The sequence below is a fragment of the Hetaerina americana genome, unplaced genomic scaffold, assembly GCF_022747635.1.
Source record: "Hetaerina americana unplaced genomic scaffold, ioHetAmer1.1.p SCAF_1, whole genome shotgun sequence".
Taxonomy (NCBI): domain Eukaryota; kingdom Metazoa; phylum Arthropoda; class Insecta; order Odonata; family Calopterygidae; genus Hetaerina; species Hetaerina americana.
The window spans coordinates 26256978-26281085 of NW_027286069.1; the positions used below are offsets into that span (position 1 = coordinate 26256978).

The following is a 24108-nucleotide window of genomic DNA, read 5'->3' on the forward strand; positions in this document are numbered from 1 at the left end:
ATCTGTTTCCCTAAAAATCACAGAGCATGGGATGAGCTGAAGGGGTGCCTGACTGGGGATTGAGCCGAGGCCCTCCAGTCAGTAGTTCAATAGACAGTCATGCCCCCATAACTAAAGCATATTGTTAAAATAGAACATCCAAAAGTATATAGCATGTCTTTAAAGATTGTTTGGGCAATTATGTATATACTCCTATACTATGGAAAAACTAAGTTTACACTTAAGCCTGCCATTTTGTGAGATAAATTTTTAAATATCTGCAGCTACAGAATATTTTCCACAGGAATTTTCTTAGTTTGATTGCTTAGACATTTGTGCTTTTGAAGTTCAATTGAAACATCATTACATAGTTATTATTTCCTTGTTAATATAATTGCAATTGCATTAACTCATATTGGGGCTACCATATAGTATTATTAAATGTTTTTACTAGATGACTTTTTAAAGAATGCTCTCAATCTACAATTCCTTCCCTAAAATGTGAGTGATACAAATTAATACACAAATTAATAATTATACATATACGAACAAAAGTTTTAAAAGATCTTATATTGGTGACATTGAAACATTTTTATGGGGTGAACAAATGCAGAAATCAAAGTGGGGATAGTAAAAAGTGATGGACAAAATTGAATTGGTAATTATTCAAATCTGATGTGTATCTATGAGTAAGATTTAGTTAAGAAATTGATGGTATACTAGATTTTACAAAAATAATTACTCACCTAGCTTCATTCACAGCAGTTTCGCTCAAACCACTCTGCTGCAGGCCAATTGTGCTTTGAAATTATTGGTTGGAATGAATGTAAAATTTGCAAAAAATATTGTCTAGGAATAAGAAATTGGTAATGTGTATCATTTATACAAATTCACTCCAATCCATTTGTGATAGTAGACCACTTGAACAAAAACTTTCCAAGGTTATGAAGTTCCATTTATAATTCCAGTATGGCCTCTCTTGAGTCAAGACAACTTCATTACTGTGCCTAAAAAAATCCCTGGTGGTTTATACCTCAAGAATTTCTTTGACTTGGGATTAAAATACCCAGATGAATCTAATGGGTTATTTTGTGCTTGGCAATAGGAATGTGCAGAAATAAGATAGGAAGAATCATAGTGGTGATAAAAAAGGTAAAAAATGACAATACTATAAGTACCTTAAGATTAATTGATGAAATCAATCATATTTAACCATTGTGACTTAATCATGAAATCAAATTGTGACATTAATCACTGACTAACTTCAGTGTGCACATCATGGCTAATGGGGAATGTGTTTGGACATGGGGAAAAAGTAGTGAGGAATGGTTTTTATACTTATTAGGGGAGGTGACACAGCCAAGGTCATTTTTACCATTAGAAGTGGATAATTAGGCCGAGGAAAGATGTTCAGGGAAGGGGTGGAGAGAAACCCGGCATAAGCATGAGCCTTCTCTTAATAAGAGATGAAAAGGGATCCATAACCATCAGATGGATATCTTACTCTTTTTGCAGGGCTCTCCCCATGGCACCCCAAGTAGGAGTCAGCAGGATACAACCAAAAAATACTGCCACCTCCAGGATTTGAACCCAGATCTGGGCAGGAAGCCAGTACATTAGAAACCACACCATCCTGATCTTCAGGAATGGTTGTCTAGGTAACATCAGCTAAGATAAAAAAATCTGAATTATCAGATTTCATTATCATGAATAAATTACCTACCTAACCAAAACAGAATTATTCTTCCACCTCCTTTCCCTAGGATGGTCAACGTTCAGAAATTATATCACAGTTATCCACTTGAAGGTTGAGGGTAGTGATAACCTAGTACTAAGCTGAGTAGAAGCATGTAAAATTCACACATCAGGGTAGGGGAATGAACCATTTTCTTTCCTTGTGCCATCCATGGTTTCCTCAGCAAATAACAACAGTTTGCCTCAATCATGTTTCACCACTTCTAATTTCACAACAAAATAAATGCCTATTGAATATGTGAATACAAGATAAAGTATTTAATGTTTGTAAGTGTACCTTGGTGCTCTTTCAGTGTCACCTTTGTATTCAAGTTATCGTATTTCCCAGTTTAAAGTGGACATTGTTTCCAGATTACATTAAGAATATAAACTTACGTGAACCTCAACTGGAATTCTAGCATAATATAAATAATTTAAGAACACCAATAGATTTGCATCCCAATGTTGTGATTAAAAAGCAAATACAACAACAATGCATCAATAGACTAAATTTTCAAAAATTAATTCATCCTAGTTGGGGTACATCTTGGTAAGACTTATCTACATTTCCATTTAGCATAACCTCCATTGAAATAGTCTTCATAGTACATTTAGTGTAATCATACCAGGAAAGAACCTAGACTTGTTAAATTAATAAGGTGATTTACATAACTAACAAATGTTTATATGAACAAGCTCACAACTGACCCATGGCGAATTAGATCAGTAGATGGCTAAGGCAAGGCAATAACATGAAGATTTAGCCATTTAAAATATGTAAGATCTGAAAAGCAAAACAAATAATAGTTATCTCTGTGATAGGTATGTGCAGAGCAGTCACCTATGTACAGCACAAGAATATATCATCAATAATTCAAACCCCATCAGTACAATTGAGATAGTAATGATGAACAGCAGCCTTGAAACTGAGGAAGAAACTAGCTACAGATGTGCAAATGCAAAAAAACAATTAATGGACTCCCACAGTAATCTTCACCAAGCACAGTAATCTTCACAGAAATAGAGATAACTATGAGGTACATACAATAATAATTATCAAGACAAGTATAGTTCTTTACTTACTTGGTGAATATGAAATTATCTTAGTTCATCATCAGAGTAGCATCTGAGAACCACTTTGCAAAAAAATTAAATTTAAAGGGAGCCATTTCCATTTGATAAAAGCACCAATGGATAACAATGCCAAACTGTAATTCCGATGTTCTTCAATACTTGAAAAATAATATATTGAATTAAATGATGGGTCTATCAATATAAATATGCAGGCATATAAAATAAAGTGAATACATTTTTGAAATGTGATTAATGTCTTTATTATCACCAAATTTAAGTTTTAGGGGCACTTTGTCCTTGGAGGAATAAATAATACATAAACATAATACAAGACAATAAACCAAACAATTGTTGACAAAGTATAGGCTTTTTCTGACAAATTGAAGACTTTGAACCTAATGTATATGAAAACTTTGGGTAATTGAATACCAACACACAAAAAAAGATGTTAAAGAACAGGCAAGTGTCTCTTTTTGAAGTTTTTTCAGTCTGACAGTAAGGTTCTCATGCGTTCTTCAAGAAAGAGAGACAAAAATGTTTATAATTTGAAACTTTATACTAATATGTCCCAAATGAAAGGGTAGGTAGAAGCTTAGCAGGCACAAAAAAGAGCCGATTTTAAGACACATTAGTGAAGGATTGAAGAATAGTCATTGGACTTGGTATTTGTGCATGTATTACACAGTTAATTACAAAAATACACCAAGTGTTTATTAGTTTCCTGCAGGCCACATGTGAAGTTTTGATTATTAAAAAAGTAGTTTACCAAAGTCAACAATATTTAAAAGATAAAAGTTCTTATGCACCCTTCATAGCTCCTTGTGCAACCTTGAATTAAGGCAGCAACAACACGATACATACAAATCAATTTTATGTAAACGGCATTAGATATCCAGGCAGTGAGTGAAAAAATAGGCCTTCTATTTTCATTCCATCTATATTGAGCTTGGCTTAAAAATCAACTTCATGAAAAAGTCAACTCTCACTTTTCATAAATTTCCTTTCATAGATTCCATTCAATCCTAAGATACATCACTGAGTGAAATTTCAATCCATAGGCACACGTACAAACATACTTTTACAAAATACCTCATTTATCCATACTCACTCACACACACAAACACACATGGAATCTTAATATCATATAAATGACTAACACTAAGAAAAATATGTCATATTTTATAGTAATTTTACCTATCAGTATAAAATTAGAATGGCAAAGAAATAATCTTTACACATTAGCCTCTGTTTATAGCAAACATATTCATGGGTAATTAAGGAAAGCCTTAATGATTCATGAATTAATATATGGTCACGTAGATTTAGTGAACTTGATAATCATTAAGACATAATGAATTATAAGAATAAATTATTATCATTATACCCCAGTAATTAGGCATGAATTGGAAGTATCTATTCCTCAAACATGTATATCAAATAGTAAAGCTGTTTAATGTATACATTAGTAAAAATTGTAGTATCACACTACATGAAAACGGACACTATACACGATTTGTAATATTATAAGGCACACTATTACTCCCTTTGATGGTGGAAGTAACAATCAGGGAAGCATGTATAGGAAGACCTGAGTCATGAACTTATAAAGGTTGCACGAGGCAGCACTGGATTGATTGAGCATATTTTAAGATGATATCAGGGAAAAGCCACGCATCACTTTTCTCAGTCTGAGTATCGAATAAATACGGCACAGAATCTTTCAATCACCTTACAAAAGAATGATCTAGGGGATTTTTAAGACAAGGTGGGATGGCCTCAAAATATTTTCTTCCTTAGACCTCCCTTTGAAGTTTTTTGAGCAAAATAACTTTCATAGCATACTTTTTAAAAGATTTTCACTTCAAATTATGCAACCATATGCATAGAAGTTTCAACATGAAGATTTAAGTGAGCTTTTAGTGGAAAAATACGGGCATAAAATCTTTCTCATTTCATTATATCTTCATCATTCTTGTAAATATATATATATTTCCCAATATAAATGTTCACCCTTAGTCTCCACAGAAGAAAAAAACAGGGTATGACTTTAGGGAAACTATTACTCTCCCACACCTCTGAATGTGTCAGCACCCTGTTGCAGACGTCGCACCAGCAGCTCGCTGCCTCAACTGTTCCTCTTGCTTTAGCCACTTCTGTATTTGCCGTCGGTGGACACCGAATCTCTTGGCGACAGCCCTTTGGTTGCCTCTCCATTCCCCGTCGCCCTCGTGATACTCCTCGATAGCTCTTAACTTGAAATCGAGATGATAACACTGCCGACGTCGACCACCGGGTGGGGAAGGCGGAAGGCACGAAAAAGGTAAAGGGTCTGGGGATGAAGCTGCAGAAGATGAGGAGGAAACTACGTCTTTCCCGTTGGGATGAAATGCTAGGGCTACGGTATTGTGACAAAGCCCTATGAATTCATCGCAAGCTGCATACATGACTGACAGGGGTGGAGGCACCCAGTGGGGAGCTGGTGGAAGCCTCCGTTCTTTTGGAGCGGATGGAACAACACTCAAATCGCCGGTTTGCTTTTCAGCTTTCACTAGGCATAAGGCAGTTTCCTGTTCCATCGGCCACTCCCACCGAGGCCTTTTCACCTCCGGCACCTCCTCGTCGAAGTCGGCCCACGGTCTTCGCACGACGGGAATGTTAAGCGGAGGCTCCCATCCCACGGCAGAGGTTTTTTCCCCGGCATCTTCTTCCTCTGCCGCCCACCTTCCCAACCTCTGCCTCTCAGCAGCGACGGCTGCTACCGATGCCTCGCTGCGAAGACGAGCTTCTTGTCGTAACCACTTCTGCACTTGCCGACGATTAATACCAAACAATCTAGCGGTAGCTCTCTGATTACCACAACCGGCGTGGAAGGCGTCCAGCACCCCGAGCTTAAATTGTAACGAAAATGAACGACGTTTCGAGAACGTCGGGAGACGTGTGGGTTGAGCATTTGTGACGTCCTCTTGGGCTTCCTGTTTTACCCATATGGAAGTATCCTGATTTCCGGGGGTCAAAGATTTAGGAGGTGGTGTTTCGCCGTCTTCTTCCTCATCCAGCGGCTCACATTTAATTGACGCCTCGGGCATGTCTTTATCTCGTATTACAAGATCAAGGGCCATGTCTCCCGGTCCTCTAACAGCAGATCGCAGTAAGGCCTCAACCTGCAGCCACTTCTGAATTTGCCGACGGTGGATTCCGTATTTCCTCGCTGTAGCACGCTGGTTACCCCTACATTCCGGGTCTAGTCTATAAGAATCAAGAACACGTAGCTTGAAACTCGCTGAGAACATGCGGCGAGCACCAAAGACGCCGTTCCCCGCGGGAGGCGGATTAGAAGAATAACACAGCCACCGATTAAAACACTGTCCATCTACCTCACTATTCAACCAGAGCCGCTGCGAGTCGGATTGAATTTCCTGAAACTTCTGGTCACTCATTTAGCTCGAGAGAAACGTTCCCCTCGGGGCACACATAGAGGAAATCCCCAAGCATTAGAACAATGCCTAGGTAAATTTTTTAGCACAAACACTTTGATTCACTTATTTTTTCAAGGCTGATGCTGATTACCATTCCTCAGCAGCACATTTCAACAAAACAATACTAATCTTACACGGATCAAACTCCATTGATAACATGGAGTCCAGTGTTGTGTTGCCTTTCATTGACTGACGCGGGCGGCAAGGGAAACCAGTCTCGGCGGCCATATTGAGACGGTTAAGCACACTGCGAAATTGAGAAATTGATATGCCGCAATGTCAAAAATCATGAAGTGTAAATCAATGACCAGCTTCAAAAATCGTCGAGTGTAAGGAGAAAATACTTTATATTACATTAAATTTATGATCATTGAATTTAAGAGTGATTGAGAGGAATAAGAAACTATTCGAGGGCCTTCAATAGAAGTTACGTACGCCAACATTTTCATACATTTCCAGTGGGGGAGGGAGCGAAAAATTATTCTCCCGGCGTTGTCAAACGTATATTGTTGTCGGGTATTTGCGGTTTGACAATTTACTTTGACGAGGAATTATATTTGCTTGCTCGTTTGATGTACTAGTTCAGTGTTGAAGTACACATTTAAGTAATTTTCAGCATTCTTCATTTGAAAAATATCTTCCATGTCAGACACGTTTGGCAGCGTGAATTCCCTTGACCTTGAAACTCAGACGTAGTTATCACATCTCGTCTCCCTCGCCAGACAGTGCGACGCCATTTCGTTCAATAACCGTTACCCCGAGAATCCCCCATTGCCCCGACATACTTTTAAAGAAATGCTCGAGTGTAAACTCTGGGACAAAACAACGAGATGATGTACGAAAACTCATTGATTCCAGAGATATATGTTAATTTAATGTCATCACCTGTAATTTATTAAAAAACTGGATAATTGTCCGAACGTGTTTTTTTGTTTTACATTTAATATCGCATATTGCAACCAACAACATAGCATATACATGGGCGCCACTCAAATATCTATGCAATATCATTATTTATTTCCATGGAAGGATAATTTTGTTTGCAACATTTATTGCAAAACACCTTGAAGCGTTGGTCGCACTATTTAAACAAATTATAGCTCGACACATCATTTTTCAGAACAGAGTGTACATGTCCCTCTAAAGAGGAACCTGACAACCAGGAGTTAGGAAAAAAAATGTAAGAAAAATATGCCATCATTTCTTTACGTCACAATATGGGGTCTGGCGTCAGGGTGTCTACCGTAGTGCCGAGGCTGTATACGCGTAGGGTGACACCGGAAGTCTTTCGGTGCGTACGCAAACAAATATGTTGACGACAAGGCATGAATGACAGGAAAGATTTTTGAATATCTTCCTTAAATAGTACTAACCACGAACAATCCAGTCCATAATTCTTATTTTCTACTTAGAACGCATCTAAGGGAAATTATGTGATTCTTGGTATTGAAAGAAAAATCGTCGAAGCCGATAACAATCAATTTTTTCTATCCTAATGAAAATTTGTGATGATAAGAAGACTAAGGATAGGACGAAACAATGCTATTTTAACATAAGTTGGCGAGGAAGCATAATCTCTTACGAACTTTCGCTATTAAGAAAATATACAACATTATCTATTACTAGATCCAATTTCCTAAAACTGCCAATATTGTAGCTGAAATTTCTTCCCCAGAAGCATTTGAAATACGGGTAATAGTTTTTGAATCCAGTGTAATGACCTGCACCTTTATTAAATGTAGAAGAAACAATCTTCGCTGACAATAAATACGACCTTATGAAAGTTTCGGTAGACGTTATTCAGCTGTTGACCGTCAATTTTCTGTTGTATTTGTGTCCGATACGGGCGCACTCGCTACCTGAGGTACTGCGGTGTGTGAAGGTGGAAATGGCAGATGTTTTGGACTTGGAATCAACTAGAAGGAACTTATTAGAGGCTCTGGGAGAAAACTCAAAGTCGTAAGAAAAGCGGATCCATTTTTCATAGTGTGATTGATTTGTTTTTGCGCTAAAATTGATGTTATTTTCTAGGTATTTCAACTTAATGAAGCTATGGTTCCAAATGAAGGTAGGTGTTGTTTTGAAAGTGTAGGACCAATATTACGGTTCCATTGGCTATATTTTTTGTATTTCATTTCAGTCAACAAAGGAAGAGTTTGATATGGAGTCACGGAAGTTAATATCCCGCGACAATATACATTTGCATAATGCCTTCCTTCTGGCAATGCTCAATAAATGCAGAAGTGCTGCGCAGAATGTAAAGGGGGATTCGCAAAACACTGAGGTATATTTCCATTCGGAGAACGTAGACGGGCTTGGCTCTTATGAAGTTGACGTCAGAGTCGATGAAACTGACGAAGACAAGAAAGACGATATCTTAAAGAGAAAGACCATTAAAACGAAGAGACGCAGAGAGGACAAGGGTTCCTTTGAGGTAATCAATTTCCTTGTGGTCAACTTTACGGTTAAAGCGTTATTGTAGTAACCAGGGAGACTACGTCGGGTAAAAGTAAAACTTTTCTTTTGTTGGTTGACAGAAATGCTCATCATACCAAAAGCACTGCTATATTTATGTTAATCCTATCCTTATTCTTGTTTATTTCGAAATATTTTTCCTCACTCTCCATAGCCAAAATTCTTTTTTCCCCATGGTTTACTGAGTTAATATTAACAATCATAATATGTCCCATAACTACGTTATTCAGTCAGTTCATTTTTCAAGTGATTTCACGCTTCTCCATCCTTTAATTATTAACTATGTATTTATTCACGAACGAATAGTCTCACTCCTTTATTGTTTCTCAAAACATGTTTTCAGCCTGTTTTGAGTGAGAGGCTCTTATAAGTTCCAGTACAAACCTCAACACTTATCTCACAATTAGTATAATCTCTTACATTACAATTCATCAGATTCGCCTTGCATGGGAACAATGTTTTGTCTCCTATCATGATCCACATTTGTTCATGCATGCTTATTATATGAGAAAGGTAACTAGTTATTAGTCGCAATTAATCACAACTTGATCCGCCTGTAGTACGAGGTTATAAAATATTCTAAACACCCCCTTTTAATTGAAGCGCTTTTAGTGGTACAACATTAAAATGTTGATAGAACAACATTGTTCATTTCTTGAGAATGTAGGCACCCGTTTCGTTGATTTTATTTGTGTTTAATAGTTATATTTCACTAATAGACAATATCCACGATCAAAATAGGTATGATACCAATGTGTTTTGCCCTACTGTGATGAACTGTTCTGGGTAATTATTGCTTTTGGCCCCTTGGTTTTCATTCCTCATGACTGTGGGGGCCTTTGAGTGTGGTGAGTTTCATAAGAAGACCACTAAGGTGAATGACATCTTTACTGGTTTCGCATGAGGTCCTGTACTTTGCTATTGTTGTTGGGGAAGCCTTGGACTTCTATCTTCTTTCCTCCCATCTGATACAGAGAAATCCCAGAAAGAAACCATTCTCAATGAATCAGTAGAGTTGCCAACCCAGTCTGCAAGTTTGCAGACTGAGCGTGCAAAATCTGTAAGTTGAGAGTGCAGTTGCAGCAACCTATTTGTGGGCTATGGGGGGGGGGGGGGGGGGGGGAAGGTATGTATTGGAAGGTTTCTAGTTCAAATTTGTGGAAGTTAATGTTCAATAAATGAAGAACACAATATAACACTCCACTGTTATTAGCAGCGGAAAAAACAGTGTTCAACATTTAATTAGGGGTGTGTTTGTCTGCTATGGTTTGACCTTAATTAAGGGACGGTGGATGGTCATCACTTCCTTGGTGGGGGTGCGGTTGGTGTGGAAAGATATTGGAGTCTTTTAGGTTAGGATCTAAAAGACTCCACTGCTATTTCTAAGAACAGAGGAGTGTTACATTGTGTTCTTCATTTAATGAACATAAACTTCCACAAATTTGAGCCAGAAACCTTCCAATACATACCCTCCCCCTCCCCTAGCCCACTAATAGGTTGCTGCACCTGCACTCAACTTACCCCCTCTCCCTTACTCCCCTCTTGGAGCCAGGCTATATGCTAAATGCTATATGCTTGGAGCCAGGCGATGGCCAAGTTGAAAAATGTTTTTATGTATGCCACCTGATAAAGATGCAAAGCATCGAAACTATGGTCGTGAAATATTAAATCTTTATGTGGAAGGGCAAAGTTTCTTTTTTTATCTCATTATAGACAAGGCTACCCTTAGTTGTCCTACATGTCTCATTTATGTTATTCAAGAGTAACCATACAGTATGGTCATTCAATTATTAATATTTAATTTGTTCAGTTAAAATTATTAAATGAACTTTTCAGTTAATATTGTTAAGTATATCAAAGCATAAATAATAAAATATTACCCTTCCCTTGCTCTGTACATAGCTTACTGTTCCTTAATCCCTCAGTAAGTACTGTATTATCAAAGTTCATTACTAATGCATTATTGTGATGATTGACGGCTGTTGATATTGAAACACTTCTTTCATAGCCAAATGATCCCCGGGAGTATGCCAAGACTATTCCAATCACTGCGATATTGAAGAATGATCCAGAAAATGAAGATCAGAAAGGTGCTACTGAGATTCCCATTCCTAAAGCAAGAAGTATTAGTCAAGGAGGTGGACAGCTTCCTGATTCAAGCCTTTTGATGGGAAGACTCCTTATAAGTGCATGGGAGGAAGGCTTAGAGGGAGCTGAGGAAAAGGCTGCCGTTCTTCTTTCCCATGCTGTACGGGTAAGTCTTGCTAATGAACGTGAAGCTGGCATTCAATGGTGTCATTTTAAAGCTGGGTTAATGGAGCCATGCTTTCCTATCAATGGCAACCTGCAGGTATCACGCATGGGGTTTGTAAACTTAATAAATATAAACTGCAAAATGTAAATTTTCCTCAGTATTACAGAAATGAGAAATATACCTCTTAAAAATGAATACATTTTGATGGTCAGTTTAAAATTAAATGCAACTTTCTCTTAGTAATCATTTTCATACCAACTGGTGCCACTGCATTTGAATATTGCTTTATTTCTATTATTTTTCTCTGTAAAGATGTTAGGCTTTATAATTTACTTAAGCTTCATGCAGTAATCTACATTAATGACATAAATTGTAGTGTATAGTTTCAGGCTCAACTTTGAAATCTCATGATGGGGATTTGAAAACTTAAAGAATTTCCTTACGAATTATTTATTATGGTACAGAGCCAACCAAGGCTTGCAGTACTTGCCAAGTAGGTCAATTTTAGATCAGAGGCCCCAATTCAGTGAAACGAGGGCAAAGGTGGTTTGTATGCGCAGATTCCTTGGTAGGAAATGGATCCTCTTTGGTCTATTTAAAAGTTTTGGGTAGCCTTATGGGTTGGTAGAACTAGCTATCCTGAGAATGTAGAAAATCCTTGCTTCAATCTTCTGGGGCAAGTACCCCAGATGAGATAAGCAAGGATTTTCCATGTTGGTACATACTTCTGCCAGTCACTTTGCCTTAACCTCCTGTTATCCCCTACTTCGTACTTCTTCCTTGTCCACTATCACCTAATTCCCCCATATCCCATCAGTTTAGTTCTATCCTGTTGGGTAACCCGGGAGGCATCTCAAAAACTTTGAGTTGTGCTTTTAAGATCTGATGTACTGTTCATATTTTGTGGCTCCCTGATATCTTTGGTTAGAATTTGCCAAAAATACATGGATAATACAGATAAGATGAAAGTATTTTGATGTTAACACTTAATACCATACGAAATATAATTTTTATGATAAACAATTAGCTGCTACAAATTATTATTTATTCTTCCCTAAATCCCGAAAATTCATCATCCATGGTCCTAAACGCCTTTCATCTACTTTGTTTCTATGTTCTGAAGTGTAATTCATGAATTCAAGTTTAAATGCCACACTCTATGACAATCTTCTCCCTTAAGATCCCATGACATCATTATCATACTAACTTATGCAACATGTGTAATGTAACATGCAATGATAAATATCTCTTAATATTTTGATATTATGGATGTTTTTATTAAAAGCAGCAATTTTCTATGCCTTTACAACAGCCTCAAACTACTTTGAGGTTGAATTCCTCTAGATAACAAGTTTATCGGAAGAGATATAATGTATGTATATATTAGCAGATGGGCAACATTCTCATTAGTGTTGTTTTATGGCAGCACCTCATGTGAGATGTAACTAAAGGCACTACAGTGTATATATTTACGATTTATTTGGGAATCATTAGGAAGTACTTTCAAAGAAATATTAAAACATTTTTGCTTACTGCTGATTCAAAACAGTGATATTATCCACATTTGTAATAATGGCAACCATTTTCTATGCCTGATGTGGGAAAAAAAGTGCAATAGCATTGTTTCAGTGAATAAATGGCTTACGCTTACATAGGTCAAAGTTATACCCATGTACCCCCGGCCCATAAAATCCAGGCTGGTATTAGAGCACATAGATGAGTAAAAAAGTGCATCTTAAGAACCAGGAAATACAGTAATATCATGAAAACAGAAAAATATGAAATTATGCCCTAGGTTATAGAGGGCAGTATTGAATATTTTACTTGATTCCAAAGCATTATCACTGGAAAATCTATTACTTTTTGGCAAAAAAAGGGTAATGGATACACTTTCAAATGATGAAGATGCGGTACCCTTAAGAGTTCTTTAGTCCAATTCGTATTCAGAAGTAGAAAATGAAACCCAATTCACAACGACATTTATTGTATTATTCCACATCACATTTCCTTTGCATAACTAAGGTGTTCTTCTAATATTTTGTTTTCCATGTATTCCACTTTCATTAACTTCCTTTTTATCTTGCATGAGATTTCTTATTTTGTTTACCTTCTGGCAGTTCTTTCATCAATGTGTAGCATAGTAATTTCTCTGGATGTGACATTTCTCCATTTAATATCGATTTCAAATATTTGGTGATTATTTTATAATATTGTGGAAGAGGAAACTTTGCATTGCATAGTATTTTACATGCATGATAATTTTCCTTGCATGCAAACCAGATGTGGCTCCGAGAGATTTTAACTGCAATAATTGGGCGAAGAAACAGCTTCCGTTTGCACGAGCAAGGCTTCCGGCATAGTTTGGGAGCCCCTGTTCCCAATCCTTGGCTGAGGAATGTTGCTAATCAAATGCCGGAATATAATTTAAACAGGTAATTTGAGCATATCTTGTTGATAAATTTCGGAATGATGCATGGATTATTTCAGGGCCTATTCATGTGATGATAAAAAAATCACACCATAGTGATGTCGGCTCTTGTTTCACTGGCCTAAGAAAATAATTGTTTGTAATGCCTTTGAAATAAGAACATGTTATATCACATATGAATGTGTGATAGGAGAGGAGTAGTAGTTATTTTGTTTGCAAATTTTTGCAAATTAAAGTCATCCTAATGTTTGCAAACTGTACCATAGTATATAGGCATCATGCAAACTTTCACAAAGATGCACCATTTAATCCAAAGGTAATTGCTTCTCCATGAAATAACATTTTACATAAATGGTGTTCAAAATATTCCACTATCTGCTCATCTGTAGAGAAGCTGTGAGAAGACATGCCAAAATTAGTAAAAATTTAATTAATGTATTCCAATAACGACCTTAGTGTAATGAATTTATGTTTCAAATCAGTGTATAAATTATTAAAAAAATGATAATTTACAATAGTTATCCACTTATAACCCAATAATTTTGTACTTAATTGAAAATACCTGTATAGCAGAAATTCTTGATTATCCGTTTTGTGGATTTTTTGTGCTGTTTTATCTTCCCAGCACCACTAAAGTTTGGATAACGATGTATAAAGATAATTAAAAGGCTTTGAGATACTTAGCTTTAATAAGGGATGAGTGCATTTTTGAAGGTTGATATAATATTTCCTCAATTTTTTACTGGCATTGTGATTGGTTTAGCTTTCCGACAATAATGTTCTGCTATTTGCTTGATGATAGTTCTGTATTCTTGTCTAAAACTACAATTATCAAACTTATAAAAATGGCTGAAAACAGAAAGAGTTGTATTTTTTTGATAAAACCTGGAATTGAGGAAATAAAAAAGGAGATTTCATGTGTCCTAATTGCAATCATTTGTTTTTTAAAGCTATTTTTATTCATACAAATGGAATTCTTTTATATCACCACTATATTTTCTGAAAATCTACCTCAAGAGTTGATGTTTGCAAGGCAATTAGAAACTGACACTAAATGGGAGGCAATAAAAAAAATCCACTTCACCCAGAGCTCCATCAATGACTGGTTTTCACCATGGTTGTATTGCATACTTGAGAAAATATGCACGTTTTTGCTATTCATTGTGTCATTCACTGAAAATGTCTACTGGCTAAAATACTAAGTGATCGCCTTCACAAGTCCTTAAACAGTGTAAATACAGCGGTTAACAAAATCAAAGCCCGTGCTCTTAATGATCAACTCTTTCAAGAGTTTAGTAATGAGAATGATGAAGATTTTACATGTTCTATACACAGAAGTTTTTTGGCAATCCAAAGGCAATCGTATAAGGTGCTTCTATAATCTTTATGACACTGTCATGCAGTTTTTTGGAGGAGAAAGCTTCTTTTCTCAGCGACAACCCTATAGAGAAAAGGAGTGGCATTGCATTTTTGTCTGAACTATTTGCCAAATTCATGAATTCAAATTAAATGAATTTACAATTGCAGGAAAATGGTACTAACCGTATAAAGGCTAAATCTGTGGTGACTGTGTTTCTTTCCTAGTTGATTTTATTTAAGCATAACATAGGTCGCTGCGAGCTTTATCACTTCCTTCCTTGCTTAAGCTAGAAGAGCTAGCTGGTATGGGTGATGATGATTTGAGAGTCTTTTGTGACCAATTAGCCACCTTGCTTAAAAATATGATGCAGCGATTTGAGGATATTTTTTGCTTGGTGAAATACAGAAAAAGAAATGGCAAAGAAGGATCATTCTCCATCATGACAATGCAAGCTCTCACAGATCGGCTGAAACAACTACCTATTTGACTGGCCAAAACGTCGAATTGATGGGTCATCCTCCATAGAGCCCTGATTTAGCACCAAATAACTTCTTTTTATTCCTGTGTATCCAGAAATAATTCTGTGGCCAATGTTTTTCGGCATCTGAAGAAGCCATTGATGCATTCAAAGACCATGTTTTGGAGGCACCTCAATCAGAGTGGAAAAAGTGTTTTGAGAATTGGTTCGAGCACATGCCAAAGTATATTGATTATCATGGAGAGTACTTCAAAAAACAATAAAGCCATTTTCAACTATAAATTACTGTCTTCTCATTATTAGGCTAAAAATATGATTAGCAACCCTCGTATTAAATCATTTTCATAAATGTGATTAAAAACTATACACGTATTGGATTCTAAATAAACATTTGATTAGTGGTTGTTTTTAATTTCATAATTTTAATGTTCCTCATTCAATCATTTTGTTTTATAATTTTGATTATTATTTTAAAGCTATTGATTGGGGGCATTGAGTGTAGTTTGATGGATCCAAGGGAGGCTCAAAAAATTTGGGAAACACTGTTCTATAAGATATATTTTATTGCACTAACATCTGTTTATTATTAGGGAGATATAGCTTTTGAAACCAAAGTGGCCCTACTTTTCTTTGCTGGCAGTAATAAGGGAGTAGTACATTATTGACAGTTACAAAGATTTCCTCAATTGGATTTTCAGTCCGCCTTTTCAAGTGAACCTTTGAACATGGTTTACAAAGGTGCCTTTGAAGCTGCCTGAAATCTCCTCTGTGTCAGTAAAATATCTAAAATTATGCCAGAGTTGTGAACTAGACTCTTTAAAATCTAGATCTTTAAAATGTTAAATGCATCGGCAATATGAATATAACTAAATGTGTGGTCTTATACCTGGATCTCTTCAATGACAAATAAATTGGACACTTTTTCTTTTAGATATAAATATCACATGGTCATTTGCACAAAGTAAAAAGGTTAAGGGATGTACCCAGAGGTTTTACCATGTTAAAGTGAGGATCTATTTTTAGTTGGAATTTTTTAACATTTTTTAGAAACTACCCTTGAGTTCATACATGAGGTAATCCTGTAAATTTCTTTTTAATTTAGAAAAAGGAACCTTGTATTGAGTCAGTCAGAAGGAATATTCATCTTCAGACCCAAGTATGGAACTTAATCTTCTACGCATTTATGACTTCATCATTTAAGTTGACAATTATAAATTATGGATTTTTTTCTGTGTAAGCATGTCTCTGAATTTCCAGATTTTGTCATATCATTTTTTGCTATGACTTATTCATATTAACCAATCAAAGAATTTAGCGAAGAAGCATCAATACATCTGGGAAGTTACTTATCATAAGGTACCCCTTAGTGTGAGAATGCCAAGGTGTATAAATATTCCATATTAGGAATATTTTCTAAAATCCTAAACCTAAAATGGGATTGCTTGAGCATTTCCTAGAAAACCCATTAAAGTTTCCTCCCTGGCCCGTGTTCATTTACCCACCTATGCACCATGACCTCATTTTCAGTTCCTGCCGTTTGAGCATCATGAAGGAGTGGTGTTACTACATATCTTAAATGCATAGCCAAAACCAATATTTCTTTATCTTTTACTACCAATATATTTTTTGATTATTTCTGTTATTTACAGCAATGCTAAATATCCTGCACATCTATTGGAGTTCTGTGGGCATGTGAAGCCAGATGGCAAATTGAGAAATGATGAAAATTTCTCCCATTCCTGTTTTCTTAAAAGAGGATGTTTCTTTTGAAAACTGTAGCTATTATTTTCCCTTCTTTTCACTCCTGCAATCACCTATGTCCTATTTTGCCCCATTTAATATACATGGTAGTCAGCTTAGCTTGCTTCTGCCATGCCATTGGATCAATTAGTTTGAGCTCAAATAGTAGCAATCATTTTATTGTTTGGAATGGTTGATTATAATGCAAGTAATGTCGGGATAAGCTGGAGACTTGCATGAAAGTCATGTTTTCTGGTGTTTCAATAGTCGGGTTTGTCTCTCCATCATAAAGTGATTCCAAGAGCATAAACCCCTAAAGAAAATATGACAACAAGAAATCATCGAAACAGCATTGTTATCACATTATCAATTTTCCACCATTTAGTAAGATAATTTTTGTATGCAGATTACAAGTCATTTTCCAAACTTTTTAAAGAAAGCTGTTCATTAGGCTATGAGCCCTTTAAACTAGTGTTTCCTCACCAAAGTGGCAACCTCCTCTGTAGATGTTACCTGTTCATGGCAAATTTCATGGGGCACAGAATGTTTAGATTACATGCAGATATTTTATGGTTCCAAATTTCATGTTTGGCTGGACAACTTCATTCATGTTTTTTTAATTATGGAACAATTTTGATTGTTATATGTCATAATTTTTCACACTATATGAAAGAAAATATATTATATTGAAAATATAATTATTGTAATATTATTCTGACAATGGTAAGGGTGGTAGATGCTTTCTTTGAAGGCAGTTATAACAGTCATGGCGTAGTTTTACAGTGGAGAGGTAAAAAATGACTAACTCATCAGCCTCTCGTGATTTCAGCTTAGCACACTGTTTACTATGCATTTGTTATAAAGTCAGAGTTAGTTGGTAAATTTTTCCATCTTAGGTACACATTTTACTGTGACTTCAATCACATTTAATCATTGTGCAATTATTTTGACAGGTTTCCTAATGACCTTGAAGTAAGACTGGATCCAACTTGTGAAGAGGAAGATTATGCAAATCATTTTCCATCATCTCGTCCCACAATAGATGATGCAGAGCAAATGGCTGCATTTTCTGTTGCATGTTCTGTCAAAAACCAGGCCATATACCCGAAGAGTCCAGTGAATTTATTTGATGTATTTGAGACTTTACAGGTATTTTGAGATGAATGGTACAATAATTAAAATTAATACGCTTAACTATATCTTAATGAGTAACCCTTCTTGGACGTCTAAATGTATAGAATTGGTAGTATAATATTTTTTAGTAATTAAGAATGCACCATTCACAATGATAATGGTATAATTCTTTCAAATTTGGGAAGTTGCTTAAAATTGTGCTGACCTAGTAGAATCCATTGGGATAGAAAGGAAAAATTGAAATTTTACAACTTCATTGTTTAAAATAATTTTTTACAAGTGCTAATGCCGTAATCAACTTGAAGATTAGTTGTGCAAATTCTGGGTAGGAGACCATTTCCTTTCCTTGCCTCCATTCTGTTTTCAATCAATTGTGGATCTAGTGACCAGAAAAATGCGCATTGGATTTTAGATTGGATGTCTAAAGGTATCCCTGGATTTGAACTCTGAACCCTTTAGCCAGTAACCAAACAGTCTGCCAATTAGACTACTGGGAATCCGCAATTTAGATATAAAAATATTATACTGAAATGAAAATTTAAGAATTTGTTTATCCCCAACAGGCCATTGGGAAATTTGCTTTTCTTGAAACTCCATGATAAGAATACGTGATTTAGTTTGGTTTTTTTTCAATTGCTTAATGTGAAATCACAATTAGAAATAATATTAATGAAGGCTGTTTATTAAAGGTTGGGTTGATCATAATATTTTATTCACATAAACTTATAGTGCAAAAATGTGCACTACATTGAGGCTGCATGCACTTTAGGAGGCCTGAGAAAGCATGAGACCACCAAGTCCAGGTTTTACGGGTTTAGTACAATTGATTCTCATGGAATGACTTGGAAGAAAGCTTTCTATTTTCCTCTCTCTTTATGAACTGTATTGGCCTCTTGGAAACATAATAGTAAAAATTGAAAAGTTTGTCAGAATTCTAATATTAGTCTAATGCAGTGTTTAACCAAAAAGTGTAATTATCCCTTCTATGAAAAAATATTAAATTGAAAACAATATTTTTGAAAAGCCCATAAAAATGATTGAAAACTTTTAGCTAGGCAATTTATGTATATTGTAATGACTTTGCTGGGATTTTTAGGCTTTGAAGGATTCTATGTCACCTACAAGTATTTGGATGAGTTTTTTGTCCAATTATAATAATTTACTTCAAAATTTATTAATTTATTTTCTTTTAAAAATGACATTCTGGGAAGATATATCATATTCACCTTGATATACAGTCGTGTTTTATTATAGTATGTTTAATACATTTCATGTTTCTTTAAATGCCACATTTATTATGCTTATTAAATATATGTTGGTCCCTGAATTGTTAAATAGCATATTTAAACTTAGTTATTCAATTAGTATGCTAACTAAATCAATAAAAGGAAATGAAAGGCAAGCGTTTTGACACTGTGGAGGAGGTAAAACAAAAATCGTTGGAAGGCCTAAAGGACATCCCGATAACTGAAAATCAGAAATTTTTCGAACAATTGAAGCATCGTTTGGAGAAGTGCATTGTGGTCAATGGGGAATACTTTGAAGGTGAACAAAATTTAATGTAAAGGTATTGAGAAGTAAAGAATCTATAACAACATTCCTGTTATTTTTGTGTCTCCCCTCGTATCATTCCACGCTTCACAGGTTTTGCCAAACTATAATAATTTTGAGAGATAGTTTCTCTGGTATTGAAATATATGAATGATTTCACAATGTAGCTGTATCTTAAGATTAATCAGTTGTAGCTGAAGTCTCTATGGAGCAATTTCACAGGGTTAACAAATTAATCTTAAAGGCTTCTGTGACGTCTCTCTGATGAAGGTTCCATGCTGCTTCCGGGAATTACCATGGTATAGGTAGGCTTGTTGGACAAAAGTTTCACCGCCAGTTCTGGAGGCGTCTTCAGGTCGAAGTGATCTTTGTTGTAATTTGGTCACTATGCCTATTGGAGACGTTGGCTGGGGTGAGTGCTCTGTTGGCCATTTCGTCGTGGTAAGGGGAATTGCCCTTTTCCTTGTCAAATTTAGGGTGTAGTCTTCCTCATGATTGATGTAATTAGGATTTTCCATTATTTGTACTGCCTCTCTTATGAGTCTCAGAAAATAGAATTTTCCTTTCGCCAGCTCTTCTGTTTCCTCAAACTCAATTGGGTGTCTTGGTTCTGACAATGCATATTTGGCGAGTGGCGTGAGTGTTAGAACTGTTTCTCTCAGCAATCGCTGAGCATGCGTGGTTGGAACCCAGACACTCAATTGTGTTTGACCAAACAAAAGTGCTGGCAAAAGGAAAATGCTATTTCCTGAGATTCATGAGAGAAGCAGTAAAAATAATGAAAATCCTAATCATATCAAACGTGAGGAAGGCCACACCCTAAATTTAATGAGGAAAAGGGTTAATGCACCTTACCACCAAGAAACAGCCAACAGAGCACTCTCGGCCAGCCAGCATCTCCTATGCATAGAGGCCAAATTGCAACAAAGATTACTTCAACCTGAAGACGCCTCAAGGACTGGGGGGCGAAAATGTTGTCCAACAAGCCAGCCTACACGATGGTGATTCCCAGAAGCAGCATGGAGCCTTCATCAGGGATAAACCTATGTTTGTGCCTTCTTCTTATATTTAAGTTTCAAGCTCTTAATCTTTATAATAATGTCACATAAATTTTAGTGTTTGGTATTAACTTATATAAAATGTACCTTTGCATTTTAATAGGTACACAAGAGTATTATTCCATCCCACACAGTATATGCTATAAATGCTGAAAGGATTTCTGCGCGACTAAGTCACCCGAGTAAGGAGGAAGATGAGGCAAAGAAATTAATGCCATCTGTAACAAATGGTCTCTGGGATGATGATACTCATTCTGAAATCTCTAACTCCAGAATATCCATTTAGTAATAATTGTTTTCTAGCTAAGACGCAAACGATGAATGTTTTCCCCCTTTCTTTCATTTATGTTTTATTTTCCTTTGATGATATTATTCCAGTGTTGCTCTAAGGCTTAATTTAAGGTTTTATTTGGCCCGACAACAAGTTCATGGTAAATGATTGTGAATTATTTTTATAGAAGAAACCATTGTAAATGAATGTGTAATAATATAAGCTATTTAAAATAAACATTTTTATCACAGTCACACTTTTAAAAATATAAAATCAATATCCCATGTTTGTAGCCATTTGAAGACCACTGAAGTCATGAAATGTATTTACCAAGTTTGATAAAACTATTATAGTTTGACTATACTTCAGGAATGAACAGAACGAGATATGAAACATAACTAGGTACTTATTTCCTTAGTTATGAAATGACCTCTTCCCTGTTCATAATAAATGTTTATCATGTCATAACTTATATTGATGTCAAATTGGCTGCAAATATTGTATACTGACATACATGTATGACTTCGTGACAGATATTTAGACCAAGTTTGAATGTTAAATCATATTTTCACCGTGTGTTCAAACCATGGACTTACTTGGGAAAAGGAGCGAAGGCTACAGGTGTATTTAGTGGAACTGAATTAAGTTTTCCCACTAGATGGAAAAACAAGTGAGATGTGAACACTAAATCAATGTGTCATCGCAAGACCCCAAGGTTATGTGGTGTGAAATGAGTTTTGCCCAGAGATGAATGACAGAGATTCCTCTTTATTTTTATTAATAATAATAAATCTTTATTTGCCCAAACCCAAGTATTATAAAAGTACAGTGTGTAGGGTGCATCAATTGGGTTGTGTTGGAGAAGGTAGGAGAATATTTACAAAGGCATGGTAATGAATCAAAGAGGAAGTACAGAAATACTATTATAAACACCAAAGTAAAGTTCAGTAAAAAGACATTACAGCAAAAACTGGTCATAATTCACTTCAGTAACAGCATTGTTATCATCTAAGTACTCATAATGATTTTTTTGTGTAAGAATGTATTAAGCTTGAACTTGAGTAATTTAAGTTTTCAATTACTTAATTTAGTATAATCTTGACCCATTCCCTGAGGTCATAACTTAGGAATGGAACTGCGATGCAGCTTACTTCTATTCATGGCATTGTGATTATAAATATCAGAATTTACAGCAGAGTCATTTAAATTGGTCGTTATGCAGAGCAAAACAGATAGATAATATAAATATATATATTAATATATATATATATTAATATATATATTTATATATATATATATATATATTCAAAGATAATATTTGTGGATTGATAAATATTTTGTAAGGCAATAGATGACATTTATCCAAGATAATTCTAATTGCTCTTGTATTTTAAATAATACCTGTGAAAGGTATGAAGAATTATTATTCTGTACAAAATATGGCCACGCAATTCAAAATAATGGAATTTCTCTAAGACATCAGTACTTATTTGTTGCAGATGCCAAGCATGCCGTAAAATGAGGTGACTATGCCCACTTTTAATTTTTTTTCACTAATCCTTCAAGTGAATCCACTCTGCATGCCCAGAGATATGAAAGTAAATAGAAGTTAAACCTTAGTAATGTCAATAATGGCCAAAAAATTTTCTTAGGGCAACAGAATATTTTTTTAAATAAGTACAGCAGCTATATAGTCATCCCGTACTCGGAGGTGATTTCAGCCACAAATATTTTTCTCATTACGTACTTGTCCGTAAAATTATTTTTTTTCAAAAAATGCTAAAATGTAACATTAGGTTCCTAAAATAGGCACCAAACAATGTTATTCTTTATTTCCACATTTTAAAAGCAATATTTCACTCTACAAACTCAGGCTACAAATTTAAGAAATCCAGTCAACCTCTTTGAATGTCTCTAGGTTGTCTTAGTTCATGACCAATTTGAGTAATTGGTAAATTAGCAGAATTTTTTATTGACAGGGAGACAAATAAGTGGTGTTTTAGGAACCTCAATCAATACTCTAATTAGTACATCTTAATTCGCTCAAAAAACTTGCCCCTTTACTTGGTCCCAAGTCAAGCTAAAACAAAGTCATCAGCACCCAGAGTCTTATCTTCTCCATTTTGCCTCTATCCTGCCAAAGATTTTTGAAGGAACTTGAAATTTACACTCACCACAGTATTTGCTGTATTTGACCCTTCATTTCCACCATGATGATGTTTCTTTTAATTATGGAATCAGTTTGTGAGTGGTATAGGTCATCATTCGACTACAGACTATAGAAAAAGTCTAGTCTATGTACAGTTGGATCAACTTCAATAATACTAGTAACATGCAAAAGAAAGAGTGATGGTCCACATAAAAATGTTGGGTCAGATTCCAAAACTTCTGGAAAAAAACTAAGGAAAACGAAGGAATATTCATCATGATAATGGGAAAACATCAATGACAGGGCACCCTGATTAAGCATATACAGGTATTACTAAGGTATATTAAAGTTGCTGTAAGATATAGAGTTGTTCTGGCATATCAGATCTACCACTTGGCACATAATTCAGATCTTCCATCAGGTCAGATATTCTTCTTTCCAAATGAGTATGTGACAAAATGGGGATCCAAGAAGAATATTATTGTTACAATTTATTTAGATTTATTCTGTCAAGCAATGATAGCATTCAAGTGATGAGGGAGAAAGGCAATGTCTGTGAAATTGTTCCTATGCCCACTATGTAATTTACTAAATGGTGAACATTGTCAGTATAGATCAAATGTCTTTTAACTGTGCCTGTTTTGAGCAAGAATCATTTTAACATAAATTGTCAATATCCATTAAATGATAACTTTAAAACATTTCAACAAACAAAGTACCATTAAAGTTAAAGAATAGAAGTTATGGCATTCACTGAGAACTATGCCTTTTCTATGAGTGACATCACTCCACAAAAGGATATCTATAAAAATAATTGAGTCAAAGAGATTTTTTTTGTATTTTGGCAAGATGCCTTTTAATATTTTCAATAAAAAAAGCTAATTGTCGAGAGCAAGTAAAAAATGGCACAATATCTATAGAATGTCATTCAATTCTGTTTTGAAATG

At 35.4% G+C, this 24108-nt stretch overlaps 2 protein-coding genes across 2 annotated transcripts; one reads left to right on the forward strand and one right to left on the reverse strand.

Annotated features, from left to right (window-relative positions):
- Window positions 1-3060: 3060 nt before the first annotated feature.
- On the reverse strand, window positions 3061-6469 carry brk (transcriptional repressor brinker). Its single transcript, XM_071586715.1, has one exon. It carries the CDS (start codon window positions 6222-6224, stop codon window positions 4872-4874), a length of 1353 nt encoding a protein of 450 aa, XP_071442816.1. The 5' UTR covers window positions 6225-6469; the 3' UTR covers window positions 3061-4871.
- A 1491-nt stretch (window positions 6470-7960) lies between these two features.
- Window positions 7961-21264, forward strand: LOC139689565 (transcriptional adapter 1-like). The gene is made up of 7 exons (XM_071586728.1): window positions 7961-8222; window positions 8295-8331; window positions 8404-8697; window positions 10747-10992; window positions 13273-13424; window positions 17952-18147; window positions 20845-21264. The coding sequence occupies exons 1-7, from the start codon at window positions 8041-8043 to the stop codon at window positions 21025-21027; spliced, it is 1290 nt and encodes a 429-aa protein (XP_071442829.1). The 5' UTR covers window positions 7961-8040; the 3' UTR covers window positions 21028-21264.
- Window positions 21265-24108: the final 2844 nt, after the last annotated feature.

Excerpts from the sequence above, each read along its gene's own strand:
- brk (XM_071586715.1), bottom strand. The coding sequence starts at position 6,224 with ATGAGTGACCAGAAGTTTCAGGAAATTCAATCCGACTCGCAGCGGCTC.
- LOC139689565 (XM_071586728.1), top strand. The coding sequence starts at position 8,041 with ATGAAAGTTTCGGTAGACGTTATTCAGCTGTTGACCGTCAATTTTCTG. Across the intron at positions 10,993-13,272 it reads TTCTTTCCCATGCTGTACGG|ATGTGGCTCCGAGAGATTTT; the intron begins GTAAGTCTTGCT and ends CATGCAAACCAG. Across the intron at positions 18,148-20,844 it reads ATGTATTTGAGACTTTACAG|GTACACAAGAGTATTATTCC; the intron begins GTATTTTGAGAT and ends GCATTTTAATAG.